At 39.7% G+C, this 19,801-nt stretch overlaps 1 protein-coding gene across 2 annotated transcripts in view; it reads right to left on the bottom strand.

The window, feature by feature from the left end:
* The window catches only part of LOC119720154 (target of rapamycin complex 2 subunit MAPKAP1-like), a 60,446-nt gene that overhangs the window by 31,136 nt on the left and 9,509 nt on the right, over positions 1-19,801 (bottom strand). For both annotated transcript variants that reach the window (XM_038189713.1, XM_038189711.1), the window contains exon 3: positions 5,606-5,776. In XM_038189713.1, coding sequence (XP_038045641.1) covers positions 5,606-5,776 — 171 coding nt within the window. The remainder of the gene's footprint in view (positions 1-5,605; positions 5,777-19,801) is intronic.

Genomic DNA, 19,801 nt, shown 5'->3' with positions numbered 1-19,801 from the left:
GCGAACAGAGCATCAAAAACGCTACATGTAACAAAGAGGGGTTTTTGAGGGGGGGGGTTAAGTATTGCAGAGGAAATTTAATCATGTTTTGGGAGATTTATGTAATTGTTTAAAGTTTTTAAGAACTTAAACATCAAATAGAAACATAGCACAGACATGTTCACCCATACATGTAGCTTGGGTGGCACCTCATATTCTGCCCCTATGAATATTACAAGTAATTCCTATTAATGTAACAGAACAAGGAAAACTCACTGAATTGGGACTCGAACCTGTGGCCTCACAAATTACTTCCTCCAACTGAGTTATGCAGCTCTAAAAATGCATCTTATTTAAATTATACTGGCTCACACATAAACTGGATTACACAAACGAACTGGTTGACCCAAACTGTTTCGTGTAACTCACTAACAAAAAAGTACATTTAGCATATAAACCTCCTTCCTTGACTTGAAGTTCCTTGCTTATGCTGCACCTGATTTCACAGTTTGAAACGCGTTGCAAGTAACGACGTGTCTTTTGGTGATCAAAACTTAAAAAGCGTCTTTTCTAGGCCAGTTTTATGGCATAACAATTAAACAAACGATACCACAATGGGCAAGTCATTATACATGTACAATGTAAGTAATGTTAATATTAATTCTAAAGCTAACCCTAACCGCCCTGAATCCTCCAAAATCCTTTTTGCAAATTGGAGGAATTTGCAGGATTGAGGTTACATGGCCAAAGTGCGTTGCTGATTTCGGAGTACGCACTGTGTCAAGGTCTTGGGCCGGACCTTGTGTTGTTTATGCTCAGCCATGCATAAATTTAGTCCTTCATTATACTTGACATCCTCCACACTGCTCCAGGATGTCACTGCCTCTGCCTCAGCCTATTGACAGTCATAGCCGGAGGATTTTGCAGGATTCAGGCAGTGGTCACCCCTCCATGGACCATATTCAAGAAACAACAAAGGAATTTGCAGGATTGAGGCTATATGCTATTTTTCCATGAGGCCAATTGGGGGATTTTGCAGGATTGAGGCTACATCCTAGCAAAAAGGCCTAGGGAGTTAGGGTTGTTAATGGGAAATACATCATTTAAGTGAATCTGAGTCACCTTGACAATTACAACTGATATTTTAAAATGGATTACAGTCTCTGGCGATTGAAGCTGGTAGGATTAACTCTGTAAATTCAATGCATGTCTGGATCATAAGGTGGCAATAAATATTCTGGAATGTGGACGATTGAATCATTCCTTGTTTTAATTACCAACTTAATTCTACAAAGGGCTACTCTCTGTTCACATTTTTCTCTGAAAGGTCAACACCAACATGTATTCCACTGAAAGACGTTTCGTGTAACTGTCTTTGTACATAATAAATGAAGAGTTTATTTTAACCCTAACTCCCTAGGCCTTATTGCTAGGATGTAGCCTCAATCCTGCAAAATCCTCCAATTGGCCTCATGGAAAACTAGCATGTATATACAAATGTAGCTTCAATCCTGCAAATTCCTCCATTATTTCTTGAATATGGTCCGTGGAGGTGTGACCACTGTCCCTGAATCCTGCAAAATCCTGCGGCAGCAACTGTCAATATGTTGAGGTTTGGCCAGTGACATCCTGGAGCAGTACGAGGCTTTCAAGCATAATCCAGGCCTATGTCTATGCATGGCTGAGCAAAAACAACACAAGGTCCGACCCAAGACTTTGACAAAGTGCATCCTACGAAATCAGTAATGCACTTTTGCAGTGTAACCTCAATCTTCCAAATTCCTCCACTTTGGCAAAGAGGATTTTGAAGGATTCAGTAAAAATGCAATAGCCATTTGAAAAAAATGAATAAGTTGCACAGTTATGAAACCTTAGAGAACATACACAGTACAACAGCTGTTTCCAAACTAAACTTTTCACTTTATTGTATTCTTAAAACGTGCTTACCTATATAACAGCTAATTCTACTATATTGTATTTTAAATGCATTATATGTACCAATAAAAACCAATGAAACTCACTTTGAGCAGCCAATGAGCTGGCAGGATTTTAAAAGGTAACAAAATGGCGTTTATCACGTTTTGGAAAAAAACTCCTACAAAATACATCTTCAAGGCAGTTTGTTCCAACAATAATTTGGTACGAGTATCACGCCTCTCGAGCACGGAATGATTCTTTTCACGAGCTATTAAGGACGGCAATTATACTCCTCCTCATCATCAGAGCTGTTTTACAACGCTGTGACAGTGCCCAATCCGTCCCAGCGAGTCCTTGAAATGGCAACGATCGGTGTACTGTGGCGATTATTAATGCACGGCTCATTGAGAATTTCGTTTTTTAATCCCAAGACCCTCAAAAAAATATAACATCTGATTAGTTTTCCTGTTAATTATCTTCTCCTTGATTATCCTTGATTAACAGTTCCAGCGCTGCCTCTAGCGATCAGGTAGCCTTCGGGGGTCTTAATTTCCCCAGATTCCTTGTCTAATTAGAAGGGACAGTTGTTTCGCTTTGTTTTTTTTCTGTGCGGTTTAATCAAAGGGAATTAAATGCGTGCTGACCACCTGTGATCTGAGTAGGAGGCTGTAAGTGGCTGACTGAAAATGGCTTTAGTTCATACAAGTGAGACTTTTCAAAGCTTAGCACTTTTCAGCGTTCTTCAACGACTCCTTGAAATTGTCCCCAGTTATGGACCCCGTTCACAAGTACCCCCTCAATGGTCAAACTGGCCAGAAGCACCAACAAGCATTCTCTCGTACCCCCTGTCCGAGAAGGGCTGGGAAGGGCTGATCTCTTCGAGCTCTCATTGCATAGATTTTGCATGACCTGTGACATACATACAGCGCTGTTGCTGTTTATCATACGTACATGTAGCGCACGCTAGCTGCATGCGAAGGTCATGATAAGTTACCCATAATGCCATCCGTACTTCCTTCACAAGATTCTGTGAAACGGCATCAGCCCTTCCTAGCGCCCTGTTTGTACGAGCGAACAACAAGCGTAATAAGCTAATGTCATTAGACAAGGGTCAAAAAGTCGAATTAATTGCCGGAGATATAGGGAATTGGTCAATTTTTGCATATTTTCCCCATGTTTTGAATAACTTTACCCACATGGCATGCTCAAATCTGAAAAGTTGGCGCTTCCAAATGTTTCTTCATGTCAAAATAGTATGGCAAAGTGGGTTTAGGCCTATTTGTCCCTACATGTATATAGTTTTTAGTTGAATAGATATGGTAAACCGTGGTTTTTACCATTTGTCCCGCGCAGCAAAATCCAAGATGGCTGCAATACGATCCCCATGGTGCAGTTTGTTTCGACGGGAACATCCCATCGGTTATTAGACACCAAAAGGAACATACAAAAGTAGGTGTCATTAAATTTTCCGAGGGGGTGCATAGGGGGCTTATCTTACCAACTAGACTACATTTATAGGCCTAATCTACGAGTATGAGTGCCAACGCTGGATGAAAAATACACACTCTGCTCATACCGCCGAGCAACACGTGCGTGCAACACAGTGTGCAACAGAAAATATTTTGTTGACTGTCTCTCATGAGTGCATTTAATTCACACCACGCCATCTACATAATACAAGTCTCTCAAATCTGAGGTTTGGAACTGCGTGAGGAACAACTACAAAACTTTGCCAGTCTAGTCTTGCTCTCTCTAGTGGTTGAAAGCAAGGTTGAAAATCTATTTCCTAGTCAAATTGAATTTGGGTTAATCCAAGTATAAAATGTCCCCTTTTTGTCCAACACGTAACGCCATGTTTTCTTTAATGACATAATCACACACAAAAAGACTAATATTAAAGACTAATAACAAAAAAAAATTGGGTTTTCTCTTTGCAGATGCAATAACAAATATTGAAATCCATGAATTATTGAATATCTTAGGTTAAACTTTCATAACGCATGGGACATACATAGTGTGTAAGAATTCTTGGACTTGCCCATTTATCATTTTTTTCCTGACAGTATCAAAAGAAATGTGGTTTTAAAAAAAGTTTTGGTTTTGTACATGAGCTAAGACCTCCCCCCTTCTTTTTTTAGTAATGTAGGTATAAAGAACACAAGAAGCAACTTCTATAAATTCAGTAAGTCTAATTAAGAGGACACAGGCAAAGTCCACGTTCTGAAAAGACATCAAAAATGGAATCACATGCACCTGTTTTATGTCCCATAAGAAACTTTAATAAGTCCACTATGGAGGTATGTCTATTTACAGGATACCTCTACAGCCATAAACACCACCCACAGCAAGGCTTCCATCTAGCCAAGACGTGACTGGCTGTCTCATTAACGAGGTGAAAGCCCACACACACCTGTCCGTGGGCTAATTAGCAGCCAATCAGCAGGGAAATGCCACCAAAAACAATAGCACCTGCAGGTGTCTGGAGGTCGCACTTTAAAGGGGCAGTCTTGCTCAACCGGCAGATTACAGCTTTAAAGGGGCAGTCTGGTAAATGCACAGAGGTTGCAATATTTGAAGTGAGCTTTCTCAAATCCTCTTGGATACGCCCTTGTATTTCAAGACACTTCTTGCCAACTATTTTTTGACTGCCAATGACACTGACCACAAGAGGGCACTGTTACATCAATGACTGATGGCCACTGGCCATAACCCTTACTGGCCATAACCCTTGAAACACCATACTCCACAACACATGTGGACTATGTGCTTTCTCTAGTGTTAACAGTACTTGGGACACTGGAGATCCCTGACCAATTCAAGGATTGTCATGGTTAATTCTTTCATCGGTTGGCCATATCTTTTATGGTCGATTTACCGATGGACCATTTAGTGTGGGCAGGTAAAATAGTGCTACTATTTAGGTGACAGCCTGGGTCATTAAATAGGGATATAATGATGGGTTAATTTCTATGACATATCAAGGTATGTGAGACTTCCCAAGGAATACAATAAGCTAATCAAATTCTTTTTTTTTAAATTCATTTAAAAAATTATTTATAAAAGGTATTATTTTTAACTACATTTTAATTAACAGGCTAATTTTTTATGTGGTTTTGATGTTCTGTAAAGTGTTTTGAGATTTTAATGTAAAACGTTTATCAAGAATAAAATATTATTATTATTATTTACAAATTGTGCATAAATTCACAAAAGTGAAGATATTATGGAAAAGGCTGTTCCTCTGTTTCTCAAAATATCAAAATATTGCATCTGGAAATCTTTGAAATGAACTTAAACAGTTAAGTGTATTCAAATGCAGAATTATACCAAATTTTGGACTGCAAGGCAGTAACTTCTCTTGTTGACAAACTTGTGTCAATAACAAAATAAACATGCTGGTACACATGTGCAATGTACACAAGAAACTCAAGGGTAGCTTTATACATGTACATGAACTCCTGTGAAATGCCATGTGACCAGTTCCTGACCAATGAAATTCCACCGTTTTATTCAATTAGCACTTGTATTACATGGTACTCCATTGTATTTACTCCTTGATAAATCCATCAAAACCACAGAGTGGTGCGGCAGTTTGGGGCAGTATTATAAGGAGTGACAGGCAGGGCACTTTGGGGCGGTACAGCAACTAATAGGTAATAGAATGATCATCTTTTTTGCAAGTTTCACAGGTATTTCACGGCCAACTTACCGGGAAACTCCATATAAGCCTCGCCTTTCCACTGAACACGCTTGCACTTCTTCTGGGCCATGCGGTCACTGCGTAGCTTCTCCAGTCGCACCGCGGTATTGGATCGCTGTCGGAAGCCATACTCCGAAGTAGCCTCAATCTCGTATGATTCACCAAAGATGTCTATATCTTCTGTAAAGTAGGCAGATAGAAACACAGGGGAAAAAAGGAACAAATGTTTAATTGTTTGTCATAAATTATAACAGATCATTGAAATTTGTAACACTTTTTAGCAGTTATATCATTATATATCAATATATCGTGCCATTTTTCCGTCCATCTGCAGTTCAGGCATACATGTAGATTCCAGGTGAAACACATAAGTGACCTTTTGTGTCGCGCAATAAAATCACTTCAATTTTTTTTTTTTTAAATTGTGCAAATAAGTCGCACGACTTTGTCGCCTTTAATAATGAAAACACGCTCATTGATTTGTGGGACAGAGTTGCATATATGTGTACATAGGCCTTCCAACAGGCCCTTTTGAAAATAATTTCCTGTAGTAAGACTGTCAAAACTCTGAAAATGAATATTTAGATTTACTTCAGAAAAAATGGGACTTTAAGCCACAAAACCTGGCTGTGGAAGCATGGGGCGCATGGGTGCACAGTACAATTTGTTATAATGCACTTTTCATCACATACATGTAGAGTACCGAAGTGTGATGTCAGTTTTCATTGTTCTGGTTCACTCTTGTTCACGCACTGCTGTCTTCACACACTTTAGCTGTGCGCGTGGAACAGAATACACAGCACACTTCAGTACCCTTTTAACATTGGATGCAGCCCTTTTATATTATCATACTCTATGGTTCATCTCCCTATGTTCACTGAGTGCTTCACAGTTTAAGTTCAGAGTTTATACAAGTTATGTCATCACAGGGATGAGAATGTCAATTTTATTTAAAGGCTGAAAATTGCATGAAGGTGGTCTGAAAGATGTATTATTGCTTTCTTTCTCTCAGATTCAATAAGTCTGAAAAATCTCATGCCTGAAATCTGTCGAAATAACAAGAATACGTAAGACATTGCTTGTAGGTGAACAAAAAAAGTCAAATTTTAAAATCAGCACTTTTACCAAGCAAAAAGTAGTTCACAAATTTCAGCATGATAAAACACCCTGTGAATTCTAGTAATCGCGCCATGGACCTTATTCGCAAGGAAGCCATTTTGGTTGTGTTCCCTGAATGTATTTTGTAAATTGTGAACCGTTGAATGGGATGGTGCCAGACTATTCATGCATTCCAGCCTTACTTTCACTTTCTTTTTAAATGTGGCTTAAAACATTAGGGTACGTGTTTAACCACAAATTTTAAATTAGTCATCAGAGCAGATTGGTATTAATTTGCAGTTAACTCTACATGTATGTCACTGCTTTCATTTCTCTTCGCAAGTTACAAAACTGAAGATTTTACCTCGCTTTCAATTTAATATGGCCGACTCGTGAATAAAGCCCATAAACAATACTTGTGGTTGGATTGCCGTCGTGCCTTGTGTACAGAGTTTCATCTAATGCTGATTGCGACACCACTCTGTAATCCCCGACCGATGTGTCAGCCGCAGAAAAGCCGACTGACTCCTTTCGGCTAATTTGCTGCGAAAGAAAATACACCCTCATCACTGATGAGCAGCGGCTCGGAACACAGCCGGCCGCGGCCAACACGTCTGACTTATATAAACGCGCTCTCTACCGACTACTTTGGCGAGATCAGCCGGGCCGGATCGCCTTACAAATTAGCCGCGTAAGAGGAAGAGTAGCGACAAGCCTTGTGATACTACAGGTTTTTTTTCTTCTTTTTTTTTCCCTTTTTTCTTTTCAGTCGGACAAGGAACAATGAACGGTCATGGCACACATGTTGGGCTGTCTTGCGTTACCGTTGCTTGGCCGGCGCGGTGTGAATTTCACCAGGCGCGGAGACCGGTTGGATCAAGCACTGGTGCGGGACAGGATTCGTGCGACTTGAGTCGTAAGCCGTTTCGTTCCGAGGTGGGACGAGTTTGGCGATGGGAATTTGGGAGGATATCCAGCGAAACCCCGTTTTCCTCCGTGGGGAGATTGCCCAGGCTGAGGAACTGGTAATATGGGATGCAATTTCATACATCACGTGGCCACCTGCTGAAGGTGTAATTAAATTTGACTGGTTATATAGTCCACAGGGAAATATAGGTAACTTTGGTCCAATATTTTTTTTTATATCAAACATGAATGGTTCTGAAAGAGAACCATTTCCCCGAAAAAAGGGGAATAACAGAAAAAAGATTTCAGCTCAATCCACTAAATTCCACTATATCGATATATTCATCGAAAGAGATCCCAATGAAATATGTGACAGCCATGTTTATCACTCATACATACCAGCAACATGAAGAATTTCAGTTGGCCACATTGTTAATTAAAAATCCCTTCCGCATAGATTTACTATAATTTGTCAATGTGACATTGTTCCAACAGCAGAAAATCTATCAATTGAAATACACTAATCTATCCATGCACGGCACAGTCGCCAGCCCCAAGCATCAGGGGGCCATAGTACCAACTATGGGGGCCCACTACCATAAAAAATACAAAAATACATATGCTTTTGGATTCGGGGGGGGGGGGGGGGGGGGAGAGGCCAGTTGCTCTCCAAGGGGGGTCCGGCCCCACCAGGCCCCCCCCTTGGGCCTGTCCATGCACTAGTCTATAATGCCATGCTGATCTTGACCAACAGCACTTCTGTTACATATTAAGAATCATGTCATTTTGTATAGTTGATCAACTGAATGCTGTTATATTTACAAGGAATGAGGAGAGAATAACACAGGAACACCCTTATCCCTAGGAGTATCCTTGATCGAGTTACAATGAGTAACATCAAATCTCACTTGACTCGGCTGCTCATAGTGCCACTCAATTCCTCACAAGCCCTGAACGAGTTTGTAAGATAGTGACTCTCGAGTCCGAGAAGTACTCTGGCCTCCCCTTCCATCCCACCCCCCCCCCCCCCCACGCCACCATGAGAATGCAGCGCTCGGTAAACATCATCGCCCCGGCACAGCCGGCAACTGGTGCCATTAATTAATGAACAACTTTCTGTCCCGGTCAGCTTTTGCTCTCTGACGGATTAGCCGTCGGTGACGACACCAACACGGCGGCACTGTATTGGAATTGGGTCCGATTTCTTAGCAACAAAAATACAAAAATACCAAAAACTATGCTAATGGATGACTTAAAAACTACCAGTCTTCAAGATAAAGCGTGTACCTTGGACCCTGGCGTGTTTGGCCAAGGAAATGGAAATTTTAACAATATTTTGTGGAGCACGTACAGATTGGGCCCAAATTATGGTTTTTAATGCGATTTTGGCGGGATGTAGAGTGCAGAGTGCTGTTCATCCAGCGTTTTATTAATCACGTCGCTTTCTCATCCCCGTTATCCTATCTTCTGGTTCTTTATCTTTATCGGGGGGGGGGGGGGGGGGGTCTGGCACTCAATTCCCCAGTTCTTGCTTTTTCGACTTCGAATCGCGGGCAAGTGGTCGCTTCTTTCCTTATTGCTCTTTTCTCATTTTCTTATCAGTGTTTTTTTCGCGAGACAATTTGTCTCCATGTTAATTGGTTATTCCAATTTTTGTGGTTTGTCTGTTTTCAATTCACTTTTTTTTTTTTGAGGGGGAGTCAACTTGCACTGTAAGGACAGGCCTTTGTATGATTGAAGTATTTGTCAATAGTGTACTTCACCGAACAAAATAAGAAGCCATTTTTAGGTGGCGCCATGTCCGTGCGCACGCCACACGCCTTCTTAAAGACAAGCCGCATGCATTTTGGTAACCCTATTGGTGGTCGGAGCCCGGAGTGCATGCGTATTTACGGCTCGCGCAAGCCTGGTGCCACCGCAGAAAATGGCTGTTGTCGAATTAGTCTATAAATCCAACATTTGTCACCATTTTGTGCAATTTGTATGACTACATTACCTGTCATTTTCTTCAAAATCCACCACGATTTTGAGTCAATTTCCTGAACGAATTTCACAAGTGGTGTTTATTGTACTTTAAGCATTTGGACCTTGTGGGAACGTTCAATTCCCTAAGTAAGTGTTGTCATAGTCTTCAAATTTCATCTTCCATGAAAGTCAGATGTCTTTTGTTGGTGGTTGGTGGTTGGCGCTTGGTGGTAAGGGGGGTCGAAGAGTGTAATCTACATTAGCAGCATGATGGAGTGACACATCAAGGGAAACGAATTACACCTTAGCTGGGTCATGGAAATTTGTTTGTAGATGACTCCTCATTACACTGACGGAGACAGAGCGCGATGTCTCACCAGAAGATGGGGGTAATCGATAGGCCCGACCAAATGTTTGCGCGACAAAATGATTTGGCTCGGCAGCTTGCCGTCTTGTGTACACTCAGTCCCGGGGACTCGGCCCCGGCGCAGCGGGTCCTGCAATCTTGGAGACTCATCCCAAGGTTTATATTATCTGCATATATATATATACAAGGGGTTAAAAAGAAAAGGAGAAAAAACACACGAGTGTCCCAGTTTGTTTGGACGGCGGCGTTAATTTGCCGAGGAAATCAGCCTGATTGGTAAGCCACGGAGGTGAAACTCTGTTTACACAATGGGAAATGAGCTGCTCGCCAGGGCTGCGCGTGTTCCCGGCCGCAACAGACAATTTTCTTTTGTCTTAAAGGATGAGGTCTTCGTTTGGCAAATTGCTCGTGCTCGTGTGAAGTGCACGTGTCCCTGCCTTGGTGTTGGCTTTCTCCCTCCCCGTCTCCATTCTACTCCCCGGGATCAGTTTGTGTATTTTTATTCCTCCCGCGAGGGAAAAGGAAGAAGAAAAAAATTGGAGGGAAAATTGGTTTCTCGGGAGGATTTATTTTCTTTGTCCTGTTGGTTCAGTTTCGCAAGATATACAAGACGGCCGGGGAAAAGAAAACAGACATTATTGCTGTGCTCTTTACATCTTTTCGAGAGTTCTTCACAGTGTGGGACTACAATAAATTTATTAAAATACGGTCATGCAGCTGAAATTTGTGTAACCGATTCACAGAAATTATATGCATGGATAATTAAGAAACAAGATGACTACATTGTTTCTCCAGATATATGGGACAAATTCTCATGAGATGAAAAAGTATTTAAAATTTCTTCAATAAATCCCATACAAGTCAATCATTGGTTTCCAGGTGCATTTTGCAACAGAATTCAAAGAAACAAAAGTATCAAATGCTGTTAAACCCCCCCACCAAAAAAAAAAGCCCACAAAGTGTGAGTAATTGTTTACCAATTTTCATCTGAAACTGCACAACTATTTTGCATATTTTCCTACTAGCCACTGATGCATGCCCCATGACAAAAAGTTGGGTAAAAATGCTATTTAGGTAAGGATGAAATTACCTCAACTATCAGCTAGTTTGGATAAAAAATTGACAAGCTCATGGGAAGAATTTGCCTGAGTGTAGGCAGTTGGTATGTTGACAAACAATGGGCAAAGGACGAGCCCATTTTTCAACTTTTTTTTTAGTGTACACATAATATGGAAAAAAAACGTTGGCTAGACTTTTGCAGTATAGGCTTTTTTGAGTCCACGGTATATCATCACAAAAATATTGTGGTATTCGGTATTACCAGAAACTATTCTGGGCAGAGAATTATGTCACAAACAAATAAAATAAAACACTGCAACCAGGAGATGTTAGCAGAACTTCAAAGGCCCTGATGGATGGCTTTTAAGTAAAAAATATTGGTTTTCAGCTTAAGTCCAGCTCTCACAATTTTGTCTTATCTCTGTACCATGACCACAAAGAACCTAAACAATTATCCATACATTGTGCATATTGCTCAGTCTGTTTTTTTCGTTCTTTCTTTTAAAGTTATTTTGCACACATCTGGTCAAATTTTAGAGAGAATTTTGTAGTATTGAAAGTCCATACCAAATTTTTTCGGTATTTTGTTATTTTAACAATATCATTCAATATCAAAATTTGTTGAAATACAAAATTTGTCAGTATACGGTATTATTGAAAAATCGTCCAAGCCTAAGACTGGCACAGAAAGGTGGTATTTTGTAACACCTTAAAAATGACCGATTGTTATTGTACACACGCACGTATACAAATCAATGTACTTTTTAACTCCATCTTCCAGATTATTATTAATAATTCCTTTCATGACACGTCAAATTGTATCTATAGCGCTAGCAAACAATTTGTAATCTGTCCATTTTTGCATTATCTCAGCTTGCCCTACTTTGAGTGCTCTGTTTGCAACACAAAAACAGTTGCTTGTATACAGTGTTTGTACATCTGTGTACACTTGGACTAAATAACTGCAGAGTACTAAAGGTCTGTTGTATCAGGTTTGAAACTAAAACACGGCGACGAATTGAATGGAACAACATGTACGTGTACTTTTAAAACAAACAAGGAACTGTACTAACTAAATATGATTTCATCATAACACACAACTGATATCAGTGTGCTCTATGCATTGAGTGGGGCGACAAGTGCATTGGAAAGAGTTTATACATGTACACTCTTCTCATCAATTTCACATGCATCAAATCTGGGAGAAAAGATAAGTGATTCACGGATCGTACGTGTCGCCTTTTCTCACGGTCGATCCCTATATGTTTTGTGTTCTTAAAAAAGTCGCATTTTGTGCATTTTTAAACGACCTCAAATTACCCCTAGATGACCTTTGACCTCCAATTTTGGATGAGTTGTGATGAACCCGGCCCAAGGATCACTCCATCCAAGTTACAATAAAATCCATCAAATTCTGTAGACAAAGAAATATTTGACGTATATATGAACAATGACCTCTAATGACCCCTACATGACCTTTGACCTCAGTAATCCAATGAAGAATTGTGTCTTCCCACCCAAGGGTCACTGCATCCAAGTTTCATCAAAATCAATGAAAGCATGTAGATGTTTTTTAAAAAAATCAAAAACTTAACCGAAACTTTACCATGCATATCGGTATCGGGCTATGGACATCCCAGCAGATGGGAGTTCTGGGGAACATGCATTGTCCTTTTATCCCCCTTCTTTAGAATTTCACTTCTGTGTACCGTTTTTCTAAGGATGAGTAGTGGGGTAGCATTGTTCCCTAAATTTCACTTTGTATGAGTACCCCATAGTCTATGGTCATGCAGAATTTAGGACTGGTAAGTGTCTCCCAAAACTTCGTTTAGGCGGCACAAAAATGAATGGAAGAAATGACTGTGAAGTGCATGTACTTGACTTAGACGCCGTCCAACGTACTTCTGTAGAAATTGCTACCATCTTGCGCGAGGGAGGTCAATATTCCCAGCGCACTGTGATTTCATTATACAGTTCCCTGACCTTGACTCGACAAGGCAGACACACTGTTGCAATTTGCACAAAGGAAATGAAAAGATCATGTTTGCATGGGTTTAACAGAATCGTGCGACCGAGCGCGGCGCTCGGCGATATGAGTCAAGCGAAGAAGCGGGTATCCTCCCGTTTTATGCGGACCAGATGACATAATGCTGAGACCCTTGCGCGCTCCTGCCACCTGAGTTCATGTCCACGCTGAAATGACTGTTGGAGTTGACCTACATGTATTTTGTTTTCCTTCTAGTTTGCAAAATAGTCAGGGGACTGTTGGGACGCCGAGTGGGTGCTTCAACATAGTCACAACACTTGATGGAGGGCGAAGGGTTGGGGAACCCAACCGCAGCTGGCAAAGAACATGTTGTTACACATGTTAAATTCAGAAATCAACTTGGGATAATTCTGCATTTAACCACACGGAGTAAGCAATGACAGTTTAACAGTTCTGTCTGTACATAATTTAAAGACTTTTTCAAAGTCACACTTTCGAGAGTTGATGGAAAAAATTAAAGGGATGGATGGATGGATGAATGAATCTGGGGCAAAATTGTAGAAAAGATCCCCCAAAAAATCATGTGCTGGGACATACATAAACAAAAAAAATTTAAAACAAAAACAACACTTTTGATTTGATGTCGGCAACTCCAAAATTTTCGGAACAGATTTTGATGATAGATGTTGTTAATTGCATGAATTCATTAAGTCCAACTTCAACTTGTGTTGCAGATGCACTCTTTTCAGAATTGTCAGTAGCTTCCTGAAAATTCCACTCTTAGGTAACAGCAATCAGCTGATACAGAGATTCAACTCCTCAAGGAAGGAGTCACACATTCAAATTCCAAGTTCAGAATCGATTCTATTTGAATCTGGTGTTGATAACCGAAGCCAGTTTTGGTGCATATAAGGCAAAAAAAAATAGTTCTGCTTCCGATTAAATGGCATTTGAAAATAGGGTAGGTAGGTAGGGATTTTTTTTTTGGCCAATTTTTTTGGTGTACAATAACATCCATGGAGGCGTCTGCGTGTAATCAAGGGTAAAAGGTAAAAATTAATGATTTTTGGTGTTTTTTTCTCATTTTTCCCACAAAAAAATTAGAGTAGGGGCTGTCAGAATAGGATAGGTAGGGAAACCGGAAGCAGAAGGGTTTTTTTTTGGCCCAAGTTGTCAAACTTCTTTAAAGAACTTTTCACATTATCAACCTGCCTACCACGGGTCCACCCATAACGCCACAATTTTAACGAAGAGACAAGTTTCCTTTCCCCTCAGTACACTAAATTTGCCTCTTCGTGAAAACTGTGGCGATAAGTGGAACTGCATCCAATTGAACGTGGATAGCCAAGGCAAACCGTTCGTTGTCCATGGGTCGGCTTGGATTTTCTGGGAGTTGAGGGAAGGTGAGGCCAACGAAGGAAATTGTCCCCCAAACCCACAATCGCCCTTGGATTCATCCCCTCATCAGTGCCTCATTACGGCTTAATTGGCCCCTAATTTGCAGGATGATATGGCAGAATCCTACACCTGTTAGGGACTTGAGGTGTTTGGCAGCAATACACCTTGGAGTATACGAACAGCTGTGAGTGGCATATAGTGGTGTGCATCTACGGGTAGTACGGGAACCGGGTACCCTACTGAAGTAAAAACACGGGTACCCGGGTACCTGTAAAAGAAACCCAACCCCAAAATTCGAATCCTGGAAGTTGTCTGAAGGGCTTTATAGCTTTATGGTGTATATAGCAACTTTCGCGAGCATCTGTTGCGCGTTAAAATGCACATGAACTTACGTAAAATCTGTTTTGATTTTCCATGTAGCCTGGTTTTCATTTTGAAAATTATCCACAAATGCCATTCAAAACATTTGTTTTTTTCTTGTCTGAGAAATTACTTTAAGTAATTTGTAAAGTTGGTTATGGTTATATACATCAGCGGTCAGGTACTCAGTTCCAACGCACACCCCTTAAATTGGCAACAGAGTCACAGTGCTTATACCTATTGAAAATCTTCATTTTTCAAAGACTTTGAAGAGTTTCTTACACCCTGAGTAAGACAACTGAAAAAATGAACTGCAATAACAGAAAGCACTGTGTGCTGTCATGGATGGATGAAAAGGATAAACATACTTCATTAGTGCAATATTATAAAACAGGGGCGAGACTGGGGGAAAATGAAAAATCCACGAAATAAATTGCAGAGGGTTTGAGAGTCACTGAGGACCCCAGAGTATCTGTCTCAAGGAACCCCTTAAAATACCCAAATGGTTTTGTAAAATACCCAATGCTGGTTTGTGATCGCCCAAAAGGTGGTCATGTGACCGGAGTGGTTTAATTCACTACGCTGAATGAAGATGTCACGATGACATCGAAAGCTACGTCCCTGCAATATTTCTTATCAACATGATGGAATCTAATATCAGTATATATGCTGCTATGCTTTTGTTTCATATAAACTTTTTAAGGTAAAAACAAGGTTAAACACCTTTACAGTAAAACATCAGGAATTATCAGGATTTCACAAGAATTTCTTTGAAAATCAGGATAAATCGCGACAAAAAAATCTTGAAAAAATATCACCTTGTATAAAAATGACAAATAAAATGCTTCTTGTATAGTAACAAGAATACAGCATGCTTTTACACACTAGCGGGATGCCGCGCCTAGCTGGGTGGATCAAATAAGGTTTTGCCCTTCACCGACGTTTAAACACTGTATACTCAGTGTGTTACCTCCCGAGTGAAAGCTGGGTGGAGTCGTAAAGCCTTCAATAGCTGTATTTTCTTGAGAAGGGGTTCATACAGTCAGGTTTCGAAATGCATATTCATATCATACAAATTTGTACAATCGATGGTTAAAGGATTATATACTACATGTATGTAGAACTTTGACCTCAATTTGCATGTTGACCCTAAGTGGGCGTGGTAAACCTTGGTAAAGCAATTTTGCCACATTTTTCATCATCAACCTTATGTTTTTATGAGTGTCTTCATGGAGATAATGTTGTAATATTTCACTATTCAAAGTGTCAAAGAAAGAAATTTAGCCAAAAAAGCAAAACAAAACAAAATCATTTTTTCACGTACCAACCGTGACTCCAGAGGACAGTGAAATCGGAGCATAGGACCTGCATCCACTGGGAACCTCTCCATTAATCCTTGCATTTTGCACTTCCAGAAACTCCTTAGGCCTTTTACGCGACACAAAGACAGACATCATAGGATCTTTTAAATTGATATAGGATACATGTGTACAAAATGTACAGTGTGAGATTGCAACTTGTTTTAACATTGGGATGGGTTTTCTACTACAATTGGAAAGAACAAACGTGTTTTCCCCCCAAATTTTCCAGAATTCTTGAGAGTCTCTCTGTACCACTCACTGGACTTGTAACGTGGTATGTGTACTCTGCAATGATAACCCTTAACCACGCATTGTAGTGTTGCTGCGCATGACGGTCGTTCATTGTGCAATTTAATGTCCATGTTGCCACTACAGTCGGCAATGACCCGAAGCAGATGTCTGTGTGTACACGGCTTTCGGAGATAATTTTTTTCCTTTTTTTTTCCAAGAGAAGTAGCAACACGGCATTGGGCAAATCTAATGTCTCCTCGATAGTTAACTACATTGTCGCTCATTGTTTTCCAGGCCCTTTGGGTATAGAGTCCCTATAACCAACAGTGTAATGTGTGTGCTTTGATATTATTCTTAATTTTCCAACAGCTTGCCAAATTGGATTCAAGTGTTGATCTAAAGCGCCACGTTCCATATGCCATCTGCCAGCTAAATACATAACGCAGTCGGTAGCCTGTCCCTCCCGGTGCACATTAGGAGCTTCCTTCAAACATTTTTCACCGAGTCAAGGCAATCCTGGCATTCTGTGTTCGCCCCTTTCAAAGTGTAATTGCTTCAACAACAAAATGGAACAGTACATATTTTCTTTTTTCAAAATCTACCCTTTCCCCGTGTTGAGGTCCGAGGCAGTATACACACAGCATGAAAAACCATCTGCCTAAAAAACAAATTTGTTCTCGCTCATTTCTGATGGACGGACCACACCTTCGCTCCCCTGATGTCTAAACAGTGTCAATTTTTATTGGATTTCAAAAAATAGAAGGATGATGAGAGTGTTTTTATTGTGTCCAAATTTGGGGAGACTGTGACAATAGCGGGGAAGGAGAATCAAACGATAACTCGTCTCATCATGACAACTTGATGGCATCACTCGGACTCACTGTTGACAATATTTCACGACTGTAACAAATCTTGACGAAACCTAGGGCATGTGCAATATGAGGAGACTTGGCATTTTTTTCTTTATCACAACCCTATAACCCTGTCAATTTCTCCAGGTTTTGAAGGAATTTGCAAAACTATGAGTTCATGTGTGAAGTCCTTCCACTTTTCTCTTTGCACTGGACTAGATGTGACTCGAAAGTTTCAAGTGCACAGAATACACAATTGGTTTTCAGCTCAGGAAAGGACATTGAAGGATTGAAAAATGCTCCCACTTTTAAAGGAAATATACAACATTTGCAACATCAAAAAACAAAACTACCAAATTAATGTGAAATACCTTACTGGACTTTTAGTGAATGACAGTCTAAAGCATCCTGTAAAATCGTGGTACCTGATGTGCCGTCATTTTCAAGAAAAGTGGTATTTTTGTATCAATTTCTAATGCTGGTCGGACGACCAGCGTTGGAAAAAAAATGGCTTTTTTCAAATAATGCCCCCAAATTACCATTATTTAGTTAGGCTGCATTTGTTTGCAATCGATTACACACCTATGAACGGGTACAAGCCAGCTAGACTGTTTCCCCAACCCTACAATTCCCCGACGTCTATAAATTTCTCTGTTTCATCTTAAGTGGGGTCAGGGAACCAGACTACAAGAACATGATAGGTTTTATAAGATGGAATTTTGCGTCGGGGTGATATAAATCAAATTAGGTTTTGCCCTTCACCGACGTTTTTTTTTTAACACTGTATACTCAGTGCGTTACCTCCCGAGTGAAAGTTGGAAAAAATCACTCTGATAGGTTTTCTTGGTTTTTTTTCCAGCATCTACAAGCCCAAAACGTGAAACAAGTCAGTTTAACAATATCTAATCCTCCATATCCATTTATTTCTGAAAATTGCAGCAAAAGCAAATGTTGTACATTCCTTAGTTTAAATGTAAGATTCAATATGGGATTACCACTACGTTCCTCGCCACTGTTCTAAGCAGTCTTCAGACGGTTAGCTCAAACCCAACAAGGGAATCGTGGTTTTTGGAACTTGTGGTTAACATCATCGGTTTAATCAACAGCAAAATCTAAGTGCAAAGCAAAAAGCCCTGACACCATTTCCATTTGACATCCTGAATAGATAAAGTGTATGAACACTGAACAGTTTTGACTTGAAGTCAAGTCGGCTTATCAAGTCCAAATGCACCTGTATACTAATCTTGTCAATTTTAACAGTAACTGAGTGGAATCAAATGTTCAAGTCTCTGTGTTTTCTTGTTTGCTCCCCAGTAAACTAATAGGTACATGCCTTACATTTATTTTAAAAAAATAAAAACTCAGTACTATACTGCCAATGCTAGTAATCTTAAGTTTTGCTTACAATTGAACCTTTAAATAGGGTTACATGCTTTTTCAAAATTTTGATTTTCTTTTTTTCCAAACGAAATTGAAAGAAAAGTAGTGTCCTGTAACAAATACAATGAAAATTAGCTGGTTTGTTTTTGCAGGCCTTTATACAGTTTCAAAAGTGGTTTTAAATGGCGCGCTCCAGTTCAGAAATTGCGCACACTATTCCGAACGAATTAGGAGCGTCCTGCTCTTAATTTAAAAGTTGAAATTAATTACTTGATTACTTGTCGTGAGCCGATTTTTCGTACGATGTCTCATTGGAAATCTCATAACTAATGTAAAGCTAGAAAATTATCAATTCAATTATCTATTTTTTAAGGTGCCACACCCAAACAGCACGTATACACGAACTTGTAACGTTTTATTAAAAGATGACAAGAGATGACAGTAATTTTTAGTCAAAGGTCTACAGGCTTAATGTTTTTTTTCATTTTTTTTCTAACTGCAATTAGTGATGATATTGTTGAATTTTCAATGGTCCACCAAACAAGTCCTTCTCTTCATAAAAACTGTTATAAAATTGTGTCCCATAAGTCACAATTTTTTTCCCTTTTTAAAAAAACAAACTATGAAAATGCTGAAACGTAGGCCTACATTCATTTTAAGTTTCTGTGTTTGTTTTTTCACAGTTGTGTTACTAACTGGTTTTATCTATTTACTATTATTTTTTTTACAGATATCAAGCGAATTTATATGAAACAATATAAAAAAAATTCTTTAAATTAATGTTTTTTTAATGAACCTCTTTCTGCAATGCTCATAAAATTTCCAATCTCAACAGCGACACCAAAATATTGCATTTTTTTCAAACGTGAAAACTCTGGCGATACCTTATCAGCCGGTTATCTGTTTGGGAACTTTTCATCTGGAGTTCGTCATGAAATCTAATTTTCATAACATGGACATTGTGGACGGTATCTATTTATTTTCGGAGGAAAAACTGTGTGTATTTACCTAGCGATACCATGTGGAAAGTGTGTGAAATTTTCCTCTGAAAGGATCATGATTGACAGTTGTTTTGGTTGATTAATATTTTTGCCAACAAAGCAAAGTACGTGGTTTCTTTTCTACAGAGATCCGGGGACAAATAAATACATGTATGAAAAATAACGGAAAACCAAACATTATGTGTGTGCTTTCTGCAGGACGGGTAACACTTTTCATCTCACCATACTTCTTTTTATGTCA

This window comes from Patiria miniata, unplaced genomic scaffold, assembly GCF_015706575.1.
Source record: "Patiria miniata isolate m_02_andy unplaced genomic scaffold, ASM1570657v1 HiC_scaffold_9, whole genome shotgun sequence".
In the NCBI taxonomy this organism is placed as follows: Eukaryota; Metazoa; Echinodermata; class Asteroidea; order Valvatida; family Asterinidae; genus Patiria; species Patiria miniata.
This window is presented reverse-complemented; position numbering and strand designations above follow the sequence as displayed.